Genomic DNA, 18,066 nt, shown 5'->3' with positions numbered 1-18,066 from the left:
TAGTAAAGGAGAATTATAAGTTGTGTGTACATTATATTGACTAATTTTATACTACACACGATGTCAGCCAAGTATAATGTACGTTTTAATTCATGAGAGGTCACGCAGGCTGTCGTTTTGCAACATACAGTTATACTTGAAGCCCTCTCTTATGTCTACGCAACTTCTCGAGACTCTTAACCCGCATATTGAGACCAGTCTATGGAGGAATCTATGCTAGATGAGCCATATACGCATGCAGGATCAATGCACGTTCTGTAACACCCAGAAGCCCGAGGCTTCGGACATTCTTGCCACGTTTACCTTGTTCATATCGTATATGGAATCCAAACTTGAAAACTTAAAAGAATTGTTCTCAACCAGCAATAATTTTAACTCCTAAGCTTGATAAATTTAGAAAGAAGTCTGTCAACTTTAAACAGTTCAGTTCAATTCTAATTCAGAAAAGGTTTTACGAGTTTCATTCCTTAACATCTTTATGAATTAATTCATTTTAGCGATACTAGTGACTCAGTAGCTACAATTGATGAAACCATTTACAAATTAAGCTGACCTCAAGATTTATCTGAATTTCCCAATCCATATCAAGTCGTCCGTATGCTGCAAGCGGGCATTGGTCAGTGGGAGGAAGCAGAAATGTTAAATAGTCCTTCTAATGCGGAGGAATAATCAGATATGATTAATAAATCATCGCCCAAGACCTGGTCAAACATTTGTGACAACGCCAGATTAACTAGCACACATAAAGCAACGTCACTTGCGGGGAATAGGTGGTTGTTGCGAGGCACACGATTGGACGTCCATCTTAGATATTAAAACGCCATGGAATCCGCTGCACAAGACCTTACACGGGTTTATAACTTAAACAGCATCACCGACGTTACAGAGTGCAGTGGGTCAAACTAGACATGGGTCTCGTTCCCTGACGAATCCAGAGTTAACGTTAGTAAAGCTGAATTTACTTTCTTGTACTTGTATGTAGACAATTGTGTCCTTGAAAGTAGCAGATGTGGCAGATGTAGTGTCATTGTTTAGTGTGCTACATGTATTGATACATGCATGCATTGTTACTCCAGTTCATCCTTGTGAATGGAGTTTTAAATGCAAGACGTCTTGTGGATGTACTAATACCCTTAATGCAACAGTAAAAGCAAAAGAATGAACTAATTTATCAGCAGGACGATGCACGCATACACACGGCAAGATTGACTCAAAATTTCCTTCAAAAGAACAATTACAATGTTCTAGATAAGCCTGTTATGTCCCCTGACTTAAAATTGGCGTTCAGTAATAGTTTAGATATTACACGCTAAATTCTCCAAACTTTAGGAAAACACTGGTGTGACCGGTCGACAGGGGATGCGAGGATCCGAAGTGGATTCCACCCTATCCATTTTTAGGGGTCAAAAGGAAACCAGGGACTACTACTTATTGTTGTACGACTGGAAATGCATAAATAAGCACATTTGTATAAAATAAGGCTAAAATAACGAACAGTGATCAATCTCATAACTCCTATAAGAAATGTAAAATAAAGAGTTGGGCAAACACGGACCCCTGGACACACCAGAGGTGGGATCAGGTGCCTAGGAGGAGTAAGCATCTCCTATCGACCGGTCACACTCGTGGTAGGCTGTTGATAAATAAGTTGATGTTATAGGGGTTTCAACATCGAACATATAAATGTCTTAATAGTTATGTTCGTTATCACGATCTGACTCTAATTTACAAATACAACTAGCTAATAGATCGAATGCTGTCTGACATGTTTCATACCGATTGTTTGGCCGTTCTTTACATACTAATTTTGATTAATATTACTCCGTTTAACTGGGTTACAGGCGGATGTGACCGGTCAGAAGGGGATGATTTCTCGTCTTCGGCATCTGATCCCACCTCTGGTGTGTCTGGGGTTCGTGTTTGCCCTTCCCTTAATTATGTATTCTTTAAAAGAAGGAGAGGGACTTCTAAGTTCTTAGAACGTGTTCCCAATCCTTTTGATTTGATTAATAAAATATGTTCAACACAAAAACAAAGAATTATGAACTTGATCATTGTAGGTTATCTTCACTTTTTTCATAACATATAGGTAGTAGCAGACGTGTACTGTTAGCATATCGTGGGATCTTCCAGAAAGTCTACATTTAATTCCCAATATGTACGTCAGTCTTTACATCGTATACTATCATGTCGAAAATTAAAATCATTACGGATAGCTGAAACGCATGTTGCTACTGGGGTACCCAACATACATGTACATATACCGGTACATGCCAATAAGTGTACACATGCGTGTCAATAACTGTACATATAAATGTCAATAACTGTACACATACATGCCAATAACTGTACACATAGATGCCAATAAGTGTACACATACATGCCAATAAGTGTACACATGCGTGTCAATAACTGTACATATAAATGTCAATAACTGTACACATGCGTGTCAATAACTGTACACATACATGCCAATAAGTGTACACATACGTGTCAATAACTGTACATATACATGTCAATAAGTGTACATATACCGGTACATGCCAATATGTGTATATATACATACCAATAACTGTACACATACATGCCAATAACTGTACACATACATGCCAATAACTGTACACATAGATGCCAATAAGTGTACCTATACATGCCAATAACTGTACCTGTACATGTCAATACTGTACCTATACATGCCAATAACTGTACACATACATGCCAATAACTGTACACATAGATGCCAATAAGTGTACCTATACATGCCAATAACTGTACCTGTACATGTCAATACTGTACCTATACATGCCAATAAGTGTACACATACATGCCATTATGTTCCGACTTATGCATGTGACAATGTTAAACTCAAATTACACACTACAGTGGTTTGGATGTTTTCAAGCCATAGTAGCAACCTCCCGCTAATGTACCAGACGTACAGTATGAAACCCTTCTCGTGTCTAAGCTTACCTGGTTGTAGTAAGAGTTGGCTGCATTGACTGGACACTGGTTATTGGTCATGGAATTGTAAAAAGTTACAGGATCTGACGGGAATGCGTCCGCATTGGAGAATTCGCAGCACGTTGGCGGTATAATAGCAGTGGCCGTGGTGTAGGTGCCACCAGTCTGGTAAACGTATGTCGTGTTCCAATTCGTCACTGTGGAATTGAATTCCAAACCTGATTCGACACCACAACATTGGAACTGCGTGGGAAAAATAAAGATTACATGGATTAACTTCTACAGAATGAAGCAGAAAACAAACACGTGAGGAGAACATCTGAAATACCGGTAAATGGTCCATGGATCCTTATCATTCACCCGAGCAGACGTATTTTACATGTAAAACTGTAAATCCCCACTGTGTTCCGCCCTGGTCCCAGAAACCATGGTGTGTAAAGATTTGAAATCTACTCTAGATGCGGATACTTGCATGTTGATTTGACAAATACCCTTGTGGTACTTAAAGAAGTAACTGGATGAGTTTTTGGTACGCCTAGCTGGCTATATGGGTCATGTTTTGAAAATATACCCTATGTAGAAAGTTTAAACTCCCATCTGCACCCCACCATAGCCCAGAGAGTCATGATGTGATCAAACGTAAATCCACAGTACATTTGTACATGAGGAAGCGTGAATACGAATTCAATTAATTGTACCCCAAGGTTTGTGATTGTAGAAATATATACACATGAATGTCTACTAGGTTTGTGATTGTAGAAATATATACACATGAATGTCTACTAGGTTTGTGATTGCAGAAATATATACACATGAATGTCTACTAGGTTTGTGATTGTAGAAAATATACACATGAATGTCTACTCCAATGTTGGACTCGAGTTCATATTTTGAACGAAGTTCGATATTAATAATCTAATTGTTGATGCATGCACGTTAAACTGATGAAAAATTCCTATTTAGATTTTATAACTGTTATTGTGGCCCTGTCCTAACCCCTTGAGGGGTTATACCGGTAGTTTGGACAAATTAAACTTCATGAAACACCTCATGAATAGGTACAAACGGTAAACCTTTATTGTGACCCTGTCTTGGACCTCAGGGATCATGCTTTGAATAATGATGCTTGCATACTGTAGAGTTGTTGGATTTCGTGGGTGTCAATTTTCACAGGTTTCTTGGATACCCCAATCCCATGAACTTCAAACCATAACAAAATACACAGTTTATATAATATTTCAATGTACAGAAACCATATCTACGAAATGACATCCCAACTAAAGTGCAAGATATTGACAATCCACGAAAACTGAACCCCTCAGGTATACCCTCTCCCCATTAATTTAATAAATAGATCTAAAGTATTGATGTGAGAACAAGGTTTCGTAAATATTTTATTTCCTATACATTCCTATAATTGTGGTCCCATCCTGGAGCCATGGAATGTGCACTACAAACTGGTGTTTGAGATATTGTACCCTTGTTAATTATTTTTTAAAAGATTATATATTCTATGTACAACTTCCAAATGTAGCCCTGCCGGGATCACGTTTTGACGAAACTTAAATCTATACTGCATTATGGTAAGAAACCACCATCCAGGTTTAAACTGGTAGGGAATATGACTGCCTTTGTATATCCCATTTACCACTGGTTATTTGTAGTCAGTGGATATGAAGAGTAGAATAACAGCAAATTGCGACTACGAAAATAACGACAGACAATATTTAATCAGAAAATCTCACTTTAACATACACCTTTGCAAGGTGAGGTAAAAATTGAAATTTGCAACATAAAACTGAGAATCTGTATGATATAATATATATACATGTACTATGAATTTTGATCAAAGTTAAATTAAGAATACACATCAACACTGACCAATATAAAAGCCAGATCGAAAGCCAAGCTCACGGTGTCAGACGTGTCGTAGGGTCCTTTGTATCTTGTCTGTAACAAGGTATTCAGGTTGTCTTTGGCGTATTTGTCAAACTAAAATTCGGTAATAGGAAATAAGTGTTACATTGTATACGGTTACACAAGGTTTAATTCTAAATCATTTTTATGCACTTTCAATTTTCGTACAATCACTTACGTCATTCTTGAATACGACTGCCAGGACACATGCTGCGACTTCCACAGCGAAAATCATTCCAACGATAACTGCATACTACAATGCATTGATTTAGAATGTACTGACGGGCGCAAATTACAAATACATATACATGTTGGTATATAGTGTATATAAAATATTTTTAAATTTAATATTTTGACCACTTATAATGAACGAAGACAGCACCAAGTTTTTTTTTATTAACTATGCAATTGCAAGTTACTAGCAGCACGTGCACGCATGCGCACACACACACACACACACACGAAATGAGAAAATAACTTCTTCAATTTCATATTTTTTAACAAGTGTGTTTAAAGGTGTCCAATCACGATGAACCTTTATAACACGCTTCACCATTGTTTGCAAAGAAATAAATACATAGACGAATACCATAATAAGCATGCATTTGCTTTTCGTTATGGCCCCACAGCATCCCAGGAAAGCCACGCCAAATATGAACCCCCCTCCCGCGATGAGGGCGTACGCGGCTGACTCCAGCAGGGATGGGACATCCAGACTGTCTGTGTCCACACTTGCACTACGGGTCAGGACCAAAATCTGGTTTTTATCGACCAAAACAAAAACTCCAAGACCCAGGCATGCTCCCCCAAAGAGCTGAAATGCGAATAGTACATTGTATTAATAACTGTCGCGTGTCATATTTTACCTTTACCATTGTCATTTGATTTATTTGAAATATTATTTGATGACGATCCTTTTATTTACCAAGAAAATTAAATTGAAGAAAATGAGAAAACATTTGGAACAGCAATCTCCGCATCCCATCTTGGTATCTGAAAATAATTAATGAAACAATGTACGCAAGATATTCTGTATTTATGATGTTAAGGGTACATATCTAATGTTTTAATTACTTAATGAGGATTGCAAACAGCCCTTGGGGCAGGTGTACCTACTTACGTAACAATCAACCAAAAATGACATATCAAGTGAAAATTGTCTTTTACATGTATACATGTAGTGAGGTAAATCTTGACATGACCTTTTTTACTTGAATAGTTACACCTGACAATAGCTCATAAACAAATATTGTATTTAGACTTCACGATTTGAAAGTCGCTATGAAACAGGCGTTTAGTGTTTCATTTAAAAGGGTTAACAAACATTACTTCCGGTTTTCAGAATTCGGCAAGTTTTCAAATTTTCATGTACATTGTATATTGTTTTACCGAAAAATCACCCCTCCCCAGCAAAACAAACTTCCATTCTACAGACTGAATTTCTATTCTTGTTTTTAAAAATTAGTAATATTTACAAAACAATTATTTCTCTCTTTTTTATCAAAAATATCTTTATAACTTCATACTACAAACGTCTCATTTAACAAACTTCAATACTGATTATCTGATTCTACCTACCTGTAGTTGATGGACGGTCTCTACTGTGTTCGTAAGTTTAGCGTGTGTAGCAAGGGAATTAGGGAAGGAAACGACGTCAGTAGAAATACCATGTGAAGAAAGGGGGGTAAACATAATGGTACTTAAGATAGTGTATCAATATTATCATAAACATTTATGATGTTGAAAATTATTTCAGTGGCAACTGAAACACATTTCAATTGTCAGGTCATTTAAATATCCATCAAGATTGTGACCGACGGTTTAATTTAAAATCTAACGAAAACACAATATTGAAAGTCACGTTCAAGTTCATATCTGTATTATTTCGGTAATATTATAATTCTTTAAATAATTGAAGAGACACAAATTCGGCAATGTAAATTATATTAAGGCAATGAAATAGTTTAATATTTTTAAACAATTTCAATTCCGTGCAACTAAATCTGCGATAATTAATTTTCTATCTCCCGTTTTAATACTCCAAAATAATTTCCTCCTTTATCATGTACATGTGTTGCCTACAAAAAAATAAATAAATATTTTTTTAAAAAGCTGTTCGCTTCGTGACCAATACGTTGTGGTTTCAAACCCAGCTCGTATTTTGGGTGTGTTAGACCCAAGCAGTTCTTTGTTCTTAAGTTGATTTAATGTCACATTCGATAATTTTTTACTCATGTGGAGACGTCACTGGGCAGCTTTAGGCGAGGTGCAACAAATTGACGCTTACGGCTATAGTAGTGGGGGTTCCCTATCATGCCTACTGTACATGTAACAAGGAACCTCTGTTTTTAAGGTCATGCTTACAAACTACTTAGTTTCACTACTGATACAAATGTATAAGAAATAGGTAAGGACTGCTCCTTTGCCAAACGCTCGGCATTTAGACGTAGGAGACTCTAGTATTTCGGATAAGGTCCCGTGCAGCAGTAGACGTTGGAACAATAAAGAACCTCACTGCTACGGCCCTGAGCTCTTAGCATACGTCTAAAGTTCGTATTATCGGTAGAAGCGTCACTATTTACGTACGGTACGGGTATTACATGTACGTGCAATTTCTTAATCTGTATTTCCCCACGAATCTAAAGAACTAAATGTAATGCATTTGGTAAATATGAATTCATAGAGACCGCCCCTACTCTGAAAGCCGTGCATTTGACAATTTTGGTATATTCTTCATCATGTATCCAATTTCAAGTTGGTTATTTCATGTCGAGGAGTGAGAATGATTCAATTTTTAAAGCAATGAAGCATTTTCACAGTGAAAACCCTTTAAGTCGAATCCGTCCTCGAATTAGTCCGGGTACCCTTATCCCAACAGGAATCATCCATTTTACAACTTTGGTAAATGCTCCTCCGCCCATCACTACTATGTATTCAGTGTAGTTGTCTGATGTCCAGGACAGAAGAATCTTTTCAAAAGTTTAGTCATCGAGTCCTACACTTTCTCAATTATCATTATGCATCCAGTTTGCTGTTTATACATGTACCAAGGAGTCAAGAATTTGACATAAAAGTTAGTATATAAACGACCGATCCTCTACTTTGCACTAGTTCTGGCTCAGATTTCCCGAAAAATCCCAAAGAGGGTGTTGCACCGAAACGGGAATTTTCCCTAATCGGAGCTCCGTGCCAGCATTCGTGACGTACATGTACCCCAAGTACTAGGGACAAGCCTAATACAATTTATGTGTCAATACATTATACATGTAGTCTAAAGATCATTTTTGAAATCATGAAAATTAAATTGACTTCTTTTTTTCTGAGTATCAGATAAGTGTATCAAATATCTAATATTCTATACATGTACTACTACAGTCTAGTAGCTTTTCTACTCGTATGTATTATTTTCTACAACCAACAATTGGCAACTGTACACGACTCTGACCACAAATCAAAATATGGGAAGTTTAATACGCATTTGTAAAGTTCAACATTATTCGAAGTACATGTAAAAATTGATTCAACATAGCAATTTGCTATTGGAATACATATAAACTCGAACTGTTTAACGGTTATTTACCTTGTTTGGCCTTAAAGTCTTTATTCCAAAGCTTTGCATAGTTAACGTTCACAACAGATTTTCGTAATAGGCACCATGCCTTTGTCAACAACTTTCATTCAGAAAAACGTACAAGTTCTCGTTTGCAGCCTTGACTATTAAAACACAGGTATTGCATGCTGTATTCGGCGTGTGTGTTGAGAGTCCTATTCCCAAACTAAACAGTGCCCAGGTTGGAAGCTTATTTCAAACTCAGCACATGGTAATAAACAGCGATTTGACATGAAACATTTATAAAAACTAGAAGCGTGTTTCAATTAAGAAAAAAAAAATCTAGATGGAAAACGTAATAAGAAAAAAAAATGTGTTCGTGAGGGAGTCGAACCCGGTCGTTTTAAAAATAGAAAACATCTTTACATATAAGAGTCGACGAACTTACCAATTGAATCACGCAGTAGACCATACATTACTACGGAAACTTAATGTACAGGTGAAGTTGAAAATATTACCTGTGAAGTCGTTTCGATTTTTTCAATTTACAAAAAAAATGCGCTCGAGAAACAAAATTTCAAAGCGACAACTTTTTTTTAAGGAAAACTTTAGAAACATGATCATGCTAAATTTATTTTGTTTCACGGAGGCAGTTTTTCTGAAATTCGGGGATACCCCTCCATTTTAACGCTAAAAATCATATAAATCGCTTATTGTCTGATTTAAACTCGAAATATTTTCGCTAATTTTGTCAATACACGTCTTTTAAACTTATTTTCAAAATTATTGAATCAAGACATGCATTCCAATTGGTTTTATCAAATATTTGAATAACTTAATTTTTTCGATATTTCATGCAACACCTTTAGGCAAATTAACATGAGACGTGCAACACCTTCTTTAAGTTTCAGTTTTCTTTTATTTCAACAGTCAAAATTTGAACAAAATCTCAGACTTGAGTCCAAGTTTCGACTTAAGATCTTTTCGAGAACTCCAGGTCCAAGATGTAACATTTTTGGTAGAGATATATCTCTATTTCTGAATATTGAGTTTTATTAGTTGGGTTGTCTAAAAGCCATCTTCCAGGAGAAATAACGGAGCCATGCATCCCATCTCTAGCAACAGAGCCCCTGCGTCAATGTCCATAGATTTCACAAATCTGTAAGTGGTCTTCGTGCTCATCACGACGATGCACATAATTTATCTGAGCGAAGATCTTAAAAGATTGCGTAACATTTTAGATGTTATCCACTCATTATAACCCCAGGGGCAATGAAGTTTAGAATTTGTGATCTCCTTGAGGGGGTGATACATGCGTATAGGTACGATTTCCTATACCCCATCAGACCGCAGGGATCGCGCTGGGCTTCGCCAATGTCGCCAATTGCGATTTTTTATTTGATCTGGCGACAAAAATCGGCCGCTGGCGATATTTTTGGCGACAAGGTTTTGTATATTGAAATTGGCATATATCAAAATTGACCGCATATCGGAAGCACGTGCTGCTAGATTTAAACGCAGGTAAAGTATATGTAAACTAGCGCAGTCTGCTAACAGGTGCTGATTGACAGATCAGGTAAGTTACAAACAATCGATAATTGGATTAAAGACCACGAGATGGTGACTCGTAATTATCAATTTAATAGTTGTGATAACACAGTCGTTGGCGATTAAGTAATTTACTTGCTCAGATCTGTGAAGGATTTTAATAAAGCGAATGAAAATAAAGGTCTTTTTGTTCGTCATTTGAAGCCGATAGCCAAGCGCAACTGAGTTTGAGAAAGTTGAAAGAGACAGAATATGTATTTGATATTCCGATACTTATCCCAAACAAAATAAAAAGATCACTTGATACCATGTACATACATCGTAACGGTCACATACATTTTGCTAAACATGGGTAAGCGCAAGTTAGAATTTTCAACTCCGACAAAATCAAAAGTGCAGAAGTTAACGGCATTCGGCTTTCGATCAAATTCCAGTGATCCGGAACCAACTACACCAGTGCATTCAAAAATCAGAGAATGTGCAACACCTTCTAAGACACCCGTTCATTCAAAAATCAGTGAATGTGCAACACCTAAGACACCAAGTTCTCGGAAATTCATGGACGCTTGGAAATTTGGCCGTCCGTGGTTACGTTATGACGTGAAGCTTAAACTAATGTTTTGTGACTTGTGCATTAGTGCCCAAGTAGTGTACGTTTTCACAACTGGATGCGATATTATGAAGAAAGAAAGTGTCACTAAGCACGAATTGAGAAAAGGTAGGAAACTTCTTTTTATATAAATATCTATATGTATAGATTGTATATTTTTATAATATATTTTTTCTAAACTGGTCGTACAAATTTGCTTTAAAGTATCTAACCTCCTATAATTACAAGCTTGAAAAGATTTGCATGCACCCCCCCCCCCAAAAAAAACAGCGATAAGATTATTAGTATATATAAATAGGAAATCTGCTGTAGGCCTCTACAAATACTCCTGCGCGCGAGGGGAATTTCAAAACTGACGTAATGTATATATATAGCCAATATATATATATATATATATATTTTAAAGTCACGTTTTAAAGAGCGTAAAACAACGAAATACTCAGAGGAATTTGATAGTCTCGTATTTCTTTTAAACTTCTAGCAAGGGAATGTGATAATAAAATGCAGAAATTTACAGAAGATCACCGATGATCTTAATTCTGAAAGTCTGATCGGGACACGTGAACAACTATCATTTGAATTCGTGCAGTGAACAATCGATTAAAAAAGACAAATGAAATATGTTGTACAGCCTCATGAATACGTACTTGCTATGATTTAACACTGTTATTTACGATGTGGAAAAAAATTGCCGAAACTCGGACCATACAACTTCGGAAATTTGTACGACATTTATCATAGAGTTAATAAGAAAACGTTTCTTTTATTCAATATTTGGCCATATATATAATATTTTTGTTAGGTTACTATTGTTCAACATGTAATTTTAGAGAATTACGTTGTGTATATATACATGGTGACAATATTATGATTTGGAAAATTACTAGTGAATCGGGAGGGGGGGGGTGGCGAAATGTATATACATGTAATTGGTATAAAAATATACAACTCAGGGACGGACCCAGGGATTTTTTAAAGGGGGGTCCACTACTAATTTTGGTTTTGAAAGGGGGTGTTCCACCTTTAAATGCCACTTTAACCTTATTTTAACTAAGTTTTCTGACAAGGGGGGGGGGGTGTCCGATCCCCAGGAAATACCCTCTCTGGATCCGCCACTGTAGTGTCTTTATTTCAATGTTTTGATTTTTCAGGTGATAACAGCCACACCTTTGCAGCGACAGTAAGCAAACAGACAAGGGATATGGACAAGGCAAAGGTTGCAGCATTGTCCAAGAGCAAGAATGCCATCGTATCTGCCATGACCAATGTAATGTTTGCAGCACAACATGACATTGCTAACACTATTGTGCCTGAACTCCACCAACTTTGTATCACACAGGTATTTATATTAGAGTACAATAATACAATTTTGAATTGTGACATTTTCACTATGCCATAGCAAATTACCCGGTAATTAGACTTCAATGGGATGTCCATAATTGACTTGCCTTTATTGTGGCATTACTTGTGTTTTGTTAATAATAATGTCAATATGAATACATGGACAGTATAATATTGCTCTTTATTTATCCTTGCAACAGACTTTTGGAACATTCCTCTATTTCAGGGTGCAACTCAACTGAAAGACCTCAAAGTGGACAACCACACATCATACTCGCACCACAGTAGCACTAAGGAATTTCAGCAGTCTATGGCAGAGGTAGTGGTAGATCAGTTGTTAGGTCAGGTTCAGAACTCTGGAGTGTTCAGCATTATGCTAGATGAGAGTACAGATGTCTCTGTTCATCAGAATCTAATGGTTTATATTAGGTACTTGGCTAGTGTAGGTGGTAGGGTTCAGCCTATTACTCGGTTTCTTGGTATTAGACAGTTGTCAACTGCAAATGCAGAATCCATTTTCACTGTACTTGTAAGTATGCTCGAGTCTTATGGTTTGCCTCTTGACAAGTTGGTTGGTGTTTCAACAGATGGTGCTTCAGTTATGGTAGGTTGTAAGAGTGGTGTTGTGACTAGGCTTAGGGAGGTGACTAGTGGTTTGTTGGCTACTCACTGTATTGCCCACAGGTTAGCTCTTGGTACAGGAAATGCTGCAGACAAGGTGAGGTATTTGGTAAAATTTCAGGATGTCATTAACAGTATGTATAAGTACTTTGCCTATTCTCCCAAGAACATGTCCAGGCTTGAGGGTATCCAAGCAGTCCTTAAGGATTCTAAAACCCGTCTGCAGCAGGTCTTTCATACTAGGTGGCTAACTTTTGAAGGTAGTGTGCAGGCAGTTGTTGACAATTACTCTTCCCTAGTCAGTGTATTTCTTGAGGACAACTCTGCTAAGGCTCTTGCTATGCATAAACCTATCACCACTTATAAGTTCTTGTACACGGCACACTACCTGGCTGATGTTCTTAGGCATTTGGCGATTCTGTGCAAGTCCTATCAGAGGTCTGATATTGACTTCACAGAGGTGAACCCCCTCCTTCTGTCTACTGTTGAGGTTTTGGAAGGTCTCAGATCTGGATCAGGTGGCAATCTTTCTCAGTTTCTTAACCAAGTCACCTGAAACCCCAGAAGTTGATTCAGTTGGTTTGTGCACTTTTGAGTTTAAGGGTCACAATATCAGGGACAGTGCCCAGCAGAGGTCAGAGGCTTCTTCAGCCTGTTCCCAGTTTGTAGGTTTAGTGATTGACAACCTTAGGTCTAGGTTTACAGAGGAGGGAGATGCTACAGTGTTAAGGGCTCTAACTCAGTTGTTTGACCCATCGTTTTACTCACAGTCTGATAGTTCTGTTCTTTCTGAGGCTTCTTCTGTAGTGTCCGACTATCTATCTTCTTGTGGTGTAGGTTCAAAGTCTGACGTGGAAGCTGAACTAGTTAATTTTCAGGGTTATGCTAAGATCCAAGTTGCCAAGAACCCCCATGTTTACTTAGGTGTTAGGGACTTGCTTCAGCTTAGCATAAGGTCCAAGTCTACCTACCCTGCCCTTGCTGTAGCTGCTGAGAGACTTCTTGTTGCACCTGTCAGCACCGTTGATTGCGAAAGAGGTTTCTCAAAAATGAACATTATAAAAACCGACCTGAGAAACAAGCTGTGCATTGAAACACTGGAAAACCTTATGCGTTTGAGCCTCTTTACTGAGCCTTTGGACTATGGAACTGCATTTGACAAGTGGGCATCTACCAAGGCTCGGAGGATCTTGATGTAACACTCAGTGATAGACTCTGCCTTAGTTAATACAAACAGTGCGTGATGATATTCTAGTGCTTGATATTATAAACGTTTATGATATTTATTATAATAAATTATGAAAATTGTTCACTGTCTTACTATAATGGGAATAAATACAGTAAAACATAGATAAGAGAAGCAAATACACACATATCAGTAGAGATATAAAACAACTCGCAAGTCAATACATTGACACATCAAAAATGGTCATAAATTATGGTGTTTTTTCTGGCACTTTAGCTGGCTCCACTTTCTACAAATTGGCGACAAAAAATTGCAGCTGGCGATTTTTCTGGCGACAGAATTTTTAAAGCCAGAGCAACCCCTGAGACCGTTGCGAGACGTTGTACATAGTAATATAATACCTCACCATAAATATTTAAATCCAATTGCCTAGCCGGGTAACTTTGTAGGTTAACGTGTCGTCAGATGATCTGTAGTTAGTGTGATCGAGTCTAGCAGTTTTATTTTCGCAGATTACTTTCTACTAAAACTACACTTTTAACTGAAGGTACATTTGAAGCTTTTCAATTTCAGTATACTGTAGTACATATCCTCCACTTTCCACCCATATCTCCGCTGTGTTATTCCACCTTTACAAACATGTTTCATATTTACGAAATAAATTTCGATTTTGAAAAAAAACCGAGCTTGTGAACCGTGACGCTTCACGCCAGCATATTCATCAGCGCTTCATGAAAACTACGCCGGCGTGAAGCGTTGCAATATTTACATTCTGCTCTCATTTTTGTCGGAATTTAAATCAGCTGGTTAAAATAGACGTACGTTTGATATCAAGAATCACGTGCACAGTGTTCACAGCGGCGCCGCATTCATGAGGATATGGCTATCATTACAACTGGTAAAGGTATCCACTTGGCTAAACCATTGGAAATGTAATTATAAAATACTGAAGTGATATTTATTAAAATCTTAAACAAATAATAATGGAACGATTGAAATTGACATCAAACGTTAAATATATCAAATAATATTGGTTAATGGCTTTGCTTTCATTTGGTTGGGGGATGGGGGACTTTCTGGTAAGTTTGGATGGTCCATATATACAATATTTCAACGTAAAGTAATCCTGGATGCAAATCAGATAAATATGCTTGTATAAATTTTCATGATGAGCTGTATATGCATGTACATGTATGTAATGGATACATGTATAAAATGCAAATAGAATAGTATTTATAGTGCAGGTTAACTTTCATATTTCCTTCCATCATTATTCGCACTCAAAATGAAATAGACAAAGTACGAAATGACGGTGATTATAGTGAGTTTCTTGAATGAATCATGACAAACAATAGTATCACAACGACGGTTGTCTGGATATCACATTTCTACACTTCAGTCGTGCTTCTATATGCATCAAACGTCACTTCCTCTCCGCCCGCTCGTGGGCGTCCGTATGAACGTTCATGTGTGTTATTTGCCATTTCTTCATCCATGGTCCTTGAATCGTGGCATCAAATTCTTCATCAACTATCACCTACAAATAAACGTGTATGAAAAATAAAATCGTGAATAACAAATTAGAAAAGGCTAATGTTCTTCCAAGAAAAAATACATTGTACATGTAGCTACAGATATGTGATATTAGTAAGAAGAAGAGGGGGGGGGGGGCATGTTGGGTATTAAACCCCGAGATTATGAGAAAATAAAATCCCAACCCGAAGGGCGCAATTTTTATTTACAGACAAATTCTCGACAACGAGTTGTATATTCTACCTATACGCATTACTGTTACGGCGAAGTTTTTCACATCTCTTCTTTAAGGAATTGCGCATGACGTCAGGGTATAAAACCTCTATGCTCAATGACGCAAGCCAACTTTTTTTCTTTATGTCAAGGAACTTATCAAGATGGTCATGGAAATTTTTTTTAAATCAAACTTGAGATATCTAGTTCATACTAACTCATTAACAAGCACGACGTTTTTCTGAAAAAGGAAAACACCATTTCCTTAATGCAATGGGCGGTGCTCAACATCATGTGTAATATCAGTTCATTTCATATAAAATATACTTGCATCAACAAAGCCTTCAACAGATTTCTTTTGAACAACGGTTCTGTCGACAGCCTCGAATTTCTCCCAGTCCTGCTCCACGTTTTTTCCATCTTTGCGCAGTAACAGTCCGTCTTTGAGATTGTACAGTCCGTAAGGCTGGTCTGGGCGTTGCCACCGGAGATCCAGTGCCCAGCGAATTTGTTTGGAAATGTTTGGAAGACTAAAACAAAACACAGTATATCTAATTTATAAATTCACTATCTTGTTGAACTATCAATCCGTCATTTTTAAGAAAGTCTCTTGGTTTTTTGGTGATCTGAACGTTACATACAGTATTTAATTATTTACATCAAACAACGATTTCAAAAAGATTAATGGTGATAAAAATATATGCCAAAATACCAGTCTGCTCTGTGATAATTTGGATATGTTAATTTTATTTATTTTTCATTGGATGTAATTTCAACATTGTTTTCTATTGCCTCTGAATTTTTTAACAAAAAAAACGAGTCTCTTTTTGATACCAATCTTCATAATAATGACCAACCTGCGATGAGGAGTCAGGTTATTGAACAAAAGCATTCCTCCGTATGGAACTGGACATGTGATGACGTCATTATCCATGTCCACCCCTGAGTGTGTACAAATACTAGTTAGAAACATTATGTTCACGGTAATAACCTTATACATGTAAATATCATATTCAAATGAAAGTGTAATTAACACACATTACTGTACATATGTTTTTGTTAACCGATTGGAATGAAAGTATCTGGATCTATTTTGGAATATACACGAATATCAACATGTATACATTTAAGAAATAAATACATGTACGTACATGAGGGTATGAACTGTGACGCTTCACGCTTCCAGTGGCATACTTCAAACACGTTTGTGTTTATAACAAGTATACCGACGTGAAGCTTTGCAGTTCATAACCTCATGTATTTAAAAAAGACGTTTATTTTTACATTCTACTTTTACTTCTGTGAAAGTTCCCTGCCGTTGAAACAGACAAACTATATTCATATGCGTACTGTTTACAACTGCAACGCATTAACGAAGGAATGCCTAGCATTTTAATTTCTATAGATTGATTGATTGTATATTGTTTAAAGTCCCTCTCGAGAATCTTCCACTCATATGGAGACGTCACCATTGTCGGTGAAGGGCTGCAAAATTTAATCCTATGCTCGGTGCTTACGGCCTTTGAGCAGGTAGAGATCTTTGTCAAGCCACATTTGCTGTGACACGGGGTCTCGGTTTTTGCGGTCTCATCCGAAGGAAAGCCCCATTTAGTAGCCTCTTACGACAAGCAAGGGGTACTGAGGACCTATTCTAACCCGGATCCCCATGGGACTGTAATTTGTATAAAAATCAAAGGCAGACCCATTGGAAATTTATTTAAGAAATATATTTCAGTTTTGAAAATCCATGATGGCGTGAACTGCGACACTTTACGCCAGCAAAAGTATACCGGCGTGAAGCGTGGCTGTTCATACCCTCATGAATTTTCAAAAATAAAATTGATATTTTACATTTACATTACTTTCATTTCTGTTGGAATATTCCCTGCCGTTAAAATATTGAGTATTCGTGCTATATTTATCAAGATTGTTGCACACATCGTTCACATTCATTAGGAAATGGCTATCATTTCAAATGGTAAACATATTGAAGGTAAAAACATATAGAAATGTAAATATTAGGGTATGAACTGCCACGCTTTATGTCGGCATACTGAATAGATCCCAACATACATGACGTACAAGTAGCAGTAACACGTCTTTGCTCATATCTTCAGACTGTTACTGTATAGACATCTCTAGCCCCGATATTATGATATTTGTGCTGTTATAGACATTCACCTCTAGCCCCGATATTATGATATTTGTGCTGTTATAGAGTCTTCTTTAGAAGTTTTTTAATGATTTTCTCTATAAATTTGTACGTAAAATTTTGATCCCCTATTGTGGCCCCATCCTCTACCCGGGGGCCATGATTTCAACAAACTTGAATCTGCACTATGTCAGGAAGCTTTCATGTATTGTTTTACTTTCCTAGTCCAGTGGTTCTTGAGAAGAAGATTTTTAAAGATTTTCTCCCTATACATTTTATTTTGTATGTAAAACTTTGACCCCCTATTATGGTCCCATCCTACCCCCAGGGTCCATGATTTTGAAGAAAAAAAATGAATCTGCAATATGTCAGGAGGTTTTCATGTAAATCTGAGTTCCTCTGACCCAGTGGTTCTTGGGAGGATTTTTAAATGA

General features: G+C 37.1%; 2 protein-coding genes across 2 annotated transcripts in view; one reads left to right on the top strand and one right to left on the bottom strand.

Annotated features, from left to right (window-relative positions):
* LOC125681706 (uncharacterized) overlaps window positions 1-18,066 on the bottom strand; it is a 41,346-nt gene that overhangs the window by 574 nt on the left and 22,706 nt on the right. The window contains exons 7-12 of the mRNA XM_048921899.2: window positions 16,338-16,422; window positions 15,812-16,010; window positions 5,468-5,692; window positions 5,057-5,131; window positions 4,843-4,953; window positions 2,971-3,204 (exon numbers count right to left, since the gene is read on the bottom strand). Of these exons, the coding sequence (XP_048777856.2) occupies window positions 2,971-3,204; window positions 4,843-4,953; window positions 5,057-5,131; window positions 5,468-5,692; window positions 15,812-16,010; window positions 16,338-16,422 (929 nt within the window). The remainder of the gene's footprint in view (window positions 1-2,970; window positions 3,205-4,842; window positions 4,954-5,056; window positions 5,132-5,467; window positions 5,693-15,811; window positions 16,011-16,337; window positions 16,423-18,066) is intronic.
* Window positions 10,704-13,858, top strand: LOC125659296 (zinc finger protein 862-like). The gene is made up of 3 exons (XM_048890919.2): window positions 10,704-11,309; window positions 11,738-11,925; window positions 12,154-13,858. Exons 2-3 carry the CDS (start codon window positions 11,788-11,790, stop codon window positions 13,102-13,104), a joined length of 1,089 nt encoding a protein of 362 aa, XP_048746876.2. The 5' UTR covers window positions 10,704-11,309; window positions 11,738-11,787; the 3' UTR covers window positions 13,105-13,858.

The sequence above is a fragment of the Ostrea edulis genome, chromosome 1 (genome assembly GCF_947568905.1).
Source record: "Ostrea edulis chromosome 1, xbOstEdul1.1, whole genome shotgun sequence".
NCBI lineage: Eukaryota > Metazoa > Mollusca > Bivalvia > Ostreida > Ostreidae > Ostrea > Ostrea edulis.
Note: the sequence above shows the minus strand (reverse complement) of the source record. Positions and strands in the feature narration are given on the sequence as shown.